Raw genomic sequence first — 9,227 nt, 5'->3', positions numbered from 1 at the left:
TGGCTTCGAAATTGTCTCCAATAACAAAACCAGAACCAAAACCCCAAAGACTCTGAAGCCGGGATGAAGTCATTACAAGGCGAAATGAAAATGCGTGGAAAAGAAGCCAAAAGGGTTTTCCGCTTAATGACTTTGGTGGTGTTTCGGTGCTTTCGGATAAAGGAACCAAAAATTCCACCAACCCTTCCACACCCACTTGCTGTCCTCTGATTTCAACGATAGCACTCATTAGAGTTTTGCGATTTTTGGCTTAAAACTTTGGCCATAACAATTGGCCATGGCCATCATCGCGATTTTGACACAAAACACGAAGCCATTGCTGAATTCACATCCAAATAGCAGGCAAATTGTCTGCTCCCTTGGCCTCGTAAACAAATTGCTTTTATTTGGTTTTGTGTAATTTTATTTGACAAAGCGTTATTGCTTTATTAAACTAAAATTAGCTTAGCTTTGCATTAACTAGAATAAAATATTTAAACTTTATGAAAAGGCATTATTATGTCTTGGTTTATAATTGTGTAGTTTTAAACATATTTATTTAACGTGTGTTTATCTCTACGATCATGGCTTTAAGTGATGGCTTGCTTCTGAGTTCTATAGATGGTGGTCAGTCTATGTCTAGTTTTCCTTATTAAGGAGCTTTAGCCGAAGAAGTTAAACAGGTTCTCCTGCTGCTGTTGCTGCTGACCTCCACCGCCTTGCTGCTGCTGCTGTTGCTCCTGGAAGAACTCCACTCCGCCGCCGAAAGGACCTCTGAAGATGACACCCTCCTCCTGCTGTTGCTGCTGCTGACCACCGCCAAAGCCGCTTTGCTGCTGCTGCTGCTGTTGTTGCAGACCACCTTCAAATCGTTCGATACCCCTGATAATTTGACCAAACGGACCAAACTGGGCCGATGCAAAGGCGAGAAGCGCAACAAATACGATTATCTAAAAAAATTATACAAATTGGAGATACAATTTAGTTACATTAGTTTCTTAAATATATTTTGTAATGTTCTGATTTGACCGTCTTTACAAACAACTTTTAGCGATACATACCGTGAATTTCATTTTGAATATTGAATATATTGAACCTTGCTCCTCAAGCCAACAATCTTATTTCACCGGAATGCTAAAATCAACTGTTTGAGTTTCGGCTGCTGGCTATGAGTATTTATCTGAATTTTTGTTAGGCATTATGCCCATTCCAAACTGGTTGGACACGGTGCGATCGCCGCTCGGACTTCCCTGTTCAAATCTTTGTGTGTTTATAGGGGATTTTTTCTGTTGTTGAAAATGTTCAAGTATCTGGAGTTGACGGGCCCACTAAAAATACAGGTTTGCAATCAGCTCTTCTTGGCGTATGCTCTTCGCTAATCAAGTTAGGTTTTTTGTTGAATTATTACTGTCAGAACATTTTGTTATTTAACAATTTTGCATGAGTCAGTATCTGTCTTTGGTTTTTATGCCAACATCATTTGCGAATTATTCAAGTGTTTGCAATTAATGTTGTTATAGCACACGATTACTTCCCGAAATTAAAGTTTAAAAATTTCATCAGCCCATAAACTGATTTTCGATTAGCTAAATAAAAACAATTTTTTATGTTGAAAAAATAAATCAACGTATAAAACTGTGTTAATTATTTTTTCTTGATGTTGCTGGTTCCAAACAAAAAAAACCCAAACGTATTTATAAGCAAGCGAAATAAATTAAGGTTACTCATTAATGAAATCTCTGTCGATCTAAAGGCCTACAATAAACCATTGTCAAAACATGTAAATGAGTATTTAAAAAAAAAAAAACCGTTTTGTGTTTGTTATACTAATACGTTCAAATAATTTATTTTAATTTTTAGTTGAGGAACTAAAGTAACAGCCTTAGAAGAAGCCTCCTTGCTGCTGCTGCTGCTGCTCGATTCCTCCAAATCCGCCGAAACCTCCGAAACCTTCCTGCTGCTGTTGCTGCTGCCCGAAGCCTCCGAAGCCGCCTCCGAATCCTTCTTGCTGCTGCTGTTGGCCACCGAATCCTCCGAATCCTCCGAATCCAAATTGAGGAAGCGCGGAAGCAACGGCGATAAGGGCCACAAAAACGATCACCTGAATGGCCGTTTATTATTATATAGTCCTTAATCACTGCGAGGTGTAGCTCTGGAGGACAAACTTACCAAGAATTTCATGTTGAATTTGAAAATGAATTCAATTTGTACTAATATCCCAGAAGATGAGGATGCTTCGATGTTGCACTCGATACTGTGCCCTTTCTGTCACGTCTTTCTCTATTTATACGATTTTTGTGAATTCATATAATGTTTGAATTTCGGAGGTTCTTTACCCGCACTGAAATAAAAACTTGTCCCAGACACTGGACCAGACGTGGGGGCTTTCCTCACAGGTGACCAGCGTTTCTCTTCCAATCCGGTTTTGAATTTGTTGTGGTTATTGACCGGTTTCCAATTTTTTTAGGGTAACAGGCGCCAGGTGCGTGGCTTTTGATATGAATTTTAATAGTTTGCTAATTTATATTTAAATATTATTTTTACTGAATTTATGACTAAGCTATTCAGTTTCTAGAGGCACGTTTCCAAGAATCAAAATATTGAACCCAAACTAGAGCTGCTACTTGACGTTGTTGATGATGCCTTTGTTTCTGGGGTTCTCAAAACAAATTTGCTTCCTTAAACTAATGTTTACCATAGAATCACATTAATGTGTTACGTGTATGTATAATTATTGAATCTTAGTGAGCTGGACATTTAAACAAATCACCCTTTCCAATTGCCACATTTATATCCGCGCAAAAGTAAATGCAAATGAGCGTCAAAAAACCATATTTTTTTCAATTCGGTTACATTTTGCTGAGATAAACAAATTCCATTGACATAATCAAAAGAAACTTTGTTGTTTTCTTATTTCGTTGGCGTTCACTTCAAGAGCGGTCCAAACGAAGCGAACCATGCTCACTCAATAGATAAGTGTCTCGATGGGGAATCACCTGCAGCGAATGGGGAATACTGGCGACCGGAGACCCTGGAAATTTTTCCGTACCTCGACGAGGATGAAGTGAAATTGCATTTGGTGTGCGGCGCTAGCGGCAATCGAGTTTGGCAATACGTGTTGCCTTTAACTTGGCTCTTAACCCTGCCATCCGAAAAAGAGGGTGATGCGAAAGACTGCGACGACGAAGACGGTGCCTTTTGGCATACTTCAGTGGAGCGCATAAAGCCCTAAATGAATTTATTTAGCTCATTTAAAGCAGCTAATTTATTTTTATTTCATCGAATTTGTGTTTAGTCGGGCACAAGTCCCTCTTCCCGGTTGGCAAGTAAGCTGTTTAGTGTGCGTACTAGTGACTTTATCCGTTTAATGTTCAAGTAACTTACAACGCGAACTCGCTTAACTTACTTACATCAATGTAAACCCTCTACTTCAAATAAACCACCGCTTCAAACCTAATCATATAGCCGTTGCTTTTTGGAAATGTGCAGTAATTTTGGTAAAATGTCTAATGAACCCTTTTCGGGAGGCCTAGGCCCTTAAAATTGCAGAGCTCCGGGGAAAGCACTCTGGGCCAACGTCTGCGTCGCGTGTCAAAGTTGCAACATTCAACATTCAACGCTCTTTGACTCCTTTGATGGTGGCCCAACACGACACCCAAAGCCGTGCACTGAAATTTGTTCAAATTCATTTCAATTACCGTCAATTTTCAATAATTTTGTTCAAATTATATTCCATTAGGTTCAAAGTCCAAAAAACACTTTGCATAAACATAATTAGCCTTTTGCTTACAACGCAACATTTTTGGGACATTCTTTGCTCTTTTAAACTTTAATCGAGCTGAATTCATAATTAAAATTTGCGTCACCAAAGAGGTAAACAACAAACTGTTGACTACGTTAGCTTATTGATTTATGTTGAGATGGTATTGGCGAAAAAGAAAAAAGCTTAAATAAAATAGTAAAAAAATTATTTAAATTATTTAAGATAGTTTGTTTAGTTTGTTAGTTTATATATAGTTTGGTAATACCCTACGTTTCCAACCAAGTTGGTTTTTTGGATATAACTACGTTTAATTTTAAACTTTTGGCACTAGTAACTTGGCTTGACTTCTTTGGCACCCCCCTCGACGCAATGTCTTAGGTTATTTAGGTGGCTAGCAATGCATTAGCCCAGTCAGTATGTTATGCCCCACCTGCAGTTGGGTGCAAATTCCGGGAGCTGAATTTGTGGGGCGGCGTGCGGGTGGTTCCATTTCCATCCATATGAATTTCACATGCTTAAGCCGCAAACTTATGTGCGCGCACAGCTTGAAATCCAAGCTCACGTAAACTCAACTGGAAACTAAACCCGAAAGAAATGGTATTCCGAAGAGGAAGATGTCGGCTCTTCCGTATCTGGTGCCGGGAACTTTCGCCAACATGTTTGCAGGGGCTTAGGACTTAGAACTCGACACTCAACAATTTTTGAGCCAAGTCAATGAGCAATTGACTGCCAACGCACCACCGCCACCTGCCCATACATAGATATGGCATGAACCTACATATATTCGTGGAAACTTCCTTGCACTCTGCGGGCATCTGCATATTTTTGCGCAAATATGTTTTAATATGGGTTAGAAAAGTTTCCCACTGCACTCGCATCGCTTCGAAGGGCGGCGAAGTTTTCTTTACTGCCTTTTGGTCCGCTTTTTGCCCTCACCGCGTTTTTTTTTTTTTAAACTAAGTGCACTTCCGGCTGGAACGCGAAGAAAACTGAATTTTACTTCTTGATGGATGTTTGTTTGTGCGGGCCATTTGGAAACCAAACTTGGAAGAGATTTTTGTAGGCTTTGACTTCATATTCATAATCCCAATCAGGAGTGTCAATTTCAGGAGCTAATTTCAGGCACATGCGCATCAAAAACAAAAGAGCCACAAAAAATGGGTATTAATAATAATATTAACTATGCATTGTAAAAGTTGCAATAACCTTGCTTAAACCTTGGTAATAATTGATTAAAAACTCAGCAACTTAATCATTGAGTTACTTGAACAGTAATTTCGAATACTTAGTAACGTCGTGCCATTTAAATTTTGGAAAAATAGCATGCAAGTTTCATTGTAATATATTGACAAGACATTTCGAAATGAATTTGAGTACTTCATTTGTTCCACAGTGTCCTCGTCCTACTCGCTAATTGTATTTCTTCACCTGAGCAAACTTTGGCCTTTAATCCCTTCGCCCTGCGACCAACAAAAGCGGCCCGCACTTTAGGCCTCACTCGAAGATTATGTCGCCTTGGATTCGCTTAAGTTGAGCCCAAGTAGTTTGCAGTTGGGTAACCAAGTGAAGATGCATCTGCGGCCGAGGAACGTGAAGAAGATGCAGACGAGGGGCTCTTAAAAGTTTGGTTTTAATTAAAGGAAATTTGCGTGCGTGGCACTTGATTTGTAGTTTCCCAGCGCTTCCGTGTGTGCGGGCATTTTCCACCTAGGCACCACCCTAAAACCCCATAAAAAATATAAATATAATTGAAATTCTAAATTGCAATTGCCGCAAGTGCTCCTCCATTTGGAGATGCCAAGTTTCCGAGTTGCCAAGATGCTCCGATGCTGCAAATGCTGCAAATGCGGGCCTTCTCCGGCCTCAGTTCTGGGCAATTTCTTGTACCCGCTCGTAATTAGAAGCAAATGCAAATTTACACTTTGAGTGTGTCGGTGATGACGGAAGTCATTGGTAAAACCTGAAGCTGTGGGCGGGCAGAAAGTTCGCTCTGCCGCTGGAGTACTCCGGTTTCCACTGTTTGTCGCTGTGCCAGTGCAGATATAATGAGAAAAGTTTCAGGTAATGCAAGGACTCTGCCAAGGATGAAGGACTATTGGTTAAATCTATTCCAGGACAAACATCCTTATCATAAACTGATTTACGAAAGGTAGTAGCTTCAAATAATTCATGATAATTCATTTATATCTTACCCAAATTATTCATTTCACAATCATCACAGCTTATCAACGGCAAATAGCAATACATTTTTGCCACATCTCAATTTGCGTCACAAAATATTTTCTGATATCAGAGTTGAGATTATTAACACATAGTAAATCATATCTCATTAGATCAAATACTTCCCAAACATCCTCTTGATTTAAATAATAATCACATTGACATCCATGAGCGCACCCCACCGTTCGAGTTCATTTCCATACCAATCCATCTCGTTCTATACAAATGCACCTCATTCATGGCAAATTAATTACCGCAAAGCTATTAATCAACAAAAGGCGAGATAACCGGCAGATAAACGCGTCCTTGCTTTTCGAGTGGGCGCCATGCTTGGCGGTGTTGGCAAGGGGGCGTGGCCGTGGGCCGAGGAAAACCCCCCCACGAAAAAGTTAATTTGGTGTATTAAGTGTAGCCGCAGTAGTAGCAATAAGTTGTAATGGCCACAGGACGATAGACATCAGTTTCGGTGGTCGGTGTGGGATAAAATCCTTTCAAGCGTGAAATGTCCGAAATGGAAATGGAATTACCATTTGGTGAGTTTCCTCTTCTGACTTTTAACTGATGGGCAACAAGTGGAAATGAATGAATGACTGGGGGAAAGTAATTAAAATCGCTTCGTTGTCGGCATTGCCGCCTATCTGTGGCAAGTTGAGACAAAAACTTTTCCATATTTCAAATCGAGATTTCGAAACATTCGTTTCCCAGTCACCAAACTGGGTTGTCAACGATGGCTTATAAGCGGCATTGCGGTTGAACGCATTTTCCTCAATTGGCCTTAGAATTGCCATGCACCCCCGCCCATGGATTTTGGCTCCACAGCCTCGTTTGATCTACTTCTTAGTTGGTTTTTGCGTCACAAGCTTTTTGATGAGAGACTGAGAGACTGGGGCAACCGCAGGTAAATGAGTTTTGATATTGACATGAATTATTCGCCTCACTTAGCCCAGCAAATGGGGGCATGTTTGATAAGTATCTATGACGCACTTGCAAGCATTCTTACGGATTTCTATTTGTTGGGGTAGCACTTGATAAATTAGCTTTTACATTTTCATATACTTCTTAAATTTGATTTATAATTGCTGGAAAGAATACTTATAACAGCAGCAACATATCTCCAAATGAGAAGAAAATCCAAACTTCCCCGAATCTCAGAACGGAAACTTTTGAGTATAAATAATATACATAAAATAATAATAATTTTCTTATGTACAGTAAAATTAAGTTATAATCTTTTAGAAGGTATTATTTTATGGTTTCCAGTCGTACAATGCCATTCCGAAAAGAAATGTTAAGTTTTAGGTCGAATTAGCATCAGAATTTCTTCAACATCATCAGGACTATTTGTAAAGCTTTTAAAAAGAAGGTCAATTAAAATGTTTATATATTCTAGAGTATAATCATCGCCTACCTTAATTGATTTTTTCTTGAGTACCACCATCCGGCGTTATTCATAACAGCGTAGTTGGTTTTTGTTCCGGCATTGTTCCGATCATAAGTCGTAAATTTGGCGTTAACTTGACTCTTCATAAAAAGTAACTCCTTGGACTTAGGTTTGCCAATCGACTTAAGACGATAACCTTCAGGTTCGCCGCCGACGACAATCTCGTCAAAATGATTTGACAAAGTGGTTTCGTCTTTTAAATTAGCCACAACGTACAATTCATGGGGCTGCGATCGAGTCATTAAATGAAGGACTTCTAGTCCTCTAAAAAAGGACGACGCCCAAACACCAAATCCATACTTATATTCCGTCCAGTTGCGGTTGAAATTCGCATTACCTAGATTGCGCAGTACAATTGTCCAACCGGGTCCAGCGATTTCGGAATGGCACAGTACTTCAAAGGATTCAGCTCCAGGAACTTTGATTCGCCTCAGACCTTTTTCATAATCATAATCCAAACAGCTGCTGGGTAAATCCACTTTCTCCTTCGAACCGTTGTTTTGCGTCCAATAACTCCTCAGTTGATTTTCCTTTTCGTTTGCAATCTCTTTAAGTTCACTATTTTTCTGTTTTAGTAATACATTCTCTTCACTTAGATGCCTGATGGTTTCGTCGTTCTTTTCATTAATCAACATATTTAACTTCGCACTAAACTGGCTCACAATATTTCGATTATTGTCAAGAGCTTCTTTGAGTTGATTATTTAATTCAAATGATTTTTCGTCATCCTCCAATTGAACTTTCAATCTATCATTTTCAAGCTTAAATTTATTTATTTCGATCTCCTGTTCGCGAATTTTGTCTTGGAGTTGGTAAACTTTTTCATTATTTTGATGGCACAATTCCACATGCTTTAACAAGGGCTTAATAGTAGGGTAGCAAATGGTACTGCATTTATCTTCTTGGTCGTCTGGTAGAACACAAGACTGAAAAACAACCAAAATTCATGGATAATACACTTGCCTAAATAATTTTTTGGCTCAATAACGGGTATCTTAAAGTCGAGGCAGTGTTTTTTTCATTTAAGTTCAAGTGAAATATCAATTACCTGTTTTTCTTCCACGAGCCCTAAATCACATACAGTCTTTGTAACAAAAAATGTTATTATAAGCACGATATTTGTATAGATTATCATTTTTATCGAAATTCCAAATTGACTAGATTAAAATCGATAAATGTACGCGCTGTGAACTGTTTATTCACAAATGAAGCTGAATAAAGACTGACTTTACATTCCATTGAATGGCAAAATACAGCCTTTATTCACTTAATCTGTGATTAACAATCTGTATGACACAGTTCAATGCTCGCCTATCAGGGTACGCCTGTATGTAGTGTGAAGAATAAGAGAGGTTTGGTCTTATCAGTTCTATTTCCTGCCTGACATTCTATATCCTTAATACATTCTTTGCCACTACTAACTATTTTTTAGATCTATAAGTCCCCAAATAATGTTAAAAGTACAAAAAAAAACTAGATATTTTAAATTTAAAATAGTTTTACCATTCGCCTATAGGTGTCCCTGCAGCGCGGCACGTTTAAGTGTACGTCCGCTAGAGGGCGACACCACGCTGATTTATCGATTATCCCTAAAAGTATGCAGCATTTTAGTAGAAGTCAAATTAAACACCTCTTTATATTTGCCTATAGATGGCGCGGTTTACAGAGCTTTTAAAGCTTTTATATTCCCTAGATTTCCGGTAGGTGGTGTCAGAGTTCTTACGTTTATATTGTTTGAAATATTGCATTTTATGTATTACAATAATATTGCATAGTCATTATTCTAGAAAATCACATTGCCAAGGCGACTGTGCAGGCGCCTAA

At 38.9% G+C, this 9,227-nt stretch overlaps 3 protein-coding genes across 3 annotated transcripts; all 3 read right to left on the bottom strand.

Annotated features, from left to right (window-relative positions):
* Positions 1-503: 503 nt before the first annotated feature.
* LOC6732351 (cyclin-dependent kinase 8) lies at positions 504-1,157 on the bottom strand. Its single transcript, XM_002079436.4, has 2 exons — positions 1,041-1,157; positions 504-929 (listed from the first exon to the last, which is right to left on the bottom strand). Exons 1-2 carry the CDS (start codon positions 1,050-1,052, stop codon positions 642-644), a joined length of 300 nt encoding a protein of 99 aa, XP_002079472.1. The 5' UTR covers positions 1,053-1,157; the 3' UTR covers positions 504-641.
* Positions 1,158-1,796: 639 nt separating this feature from the next.
* Positions 1,797-2,271, bottom strand: LOC6732350 (heterogeneous nuclear ribonucleoprotein A1). Its single transcript, XM_016180151.3, has 2 exons — positions 2,149-2,271; positions 1,797-2,080 (listed from the first exon to the last, which is right to left on the bottom strand). Exons 1-2 carry the CDS (start codon positions 2,158-2,160, stop codon positions 1,862-1,864), a joined length of 231 nt encoding a protein of 76 aa, XP_016025003.1. The 5' UTR covers positions 2,161-2,271; the 3' UTR covers positions 1,797-1,861.
* A 4,901-nt stretch (positions 2,272-7,172) lies between these two features.
* Positions 7,173-8,659, bottom strand: LOC27207102 (angiopoietin-1). The gene is made up of 3 exons (XM_016182847.3): positions 8,452-8,659; positions 7,371-8,329; positions 7,173-7,311 (listed from the first exon to the last, which is right to left on the bottom strand). The coding sequence occupies exons 1-3, from the start codon at positions 8,536-8,538 to the stop codon at positions 7,251-7,253; spliced, it is 1,107 nt and encodes a 368-aa protein (XP_016025002.1). The 5' UTR covers positions 8,539-8,659; the 3' UTR covers positions 7,173-7,250.
* Positions 8,660-9,227: the final 568 nt, after the last annotated feature.

This window comes from Drosophila simulans, chromosome 2L (genome assembly GCF_016746395.2).
Source record: "Drosophila simulans strain w501 chromosome 2L, Prin_Dsim_3.1, whole genome shotgun sequence".
Lineage (NCBI taxonomy): Eukaryota > Metazoa > Arthropoda > Insecta > Diptera > Drosophilidae > Drosophila > Drosophila simulans.
The sequence above is the reverse complement of the archived record's forward strand: the minus strand, read 5'-3'. Positions and strand labels throughout refer to the sequence as shown.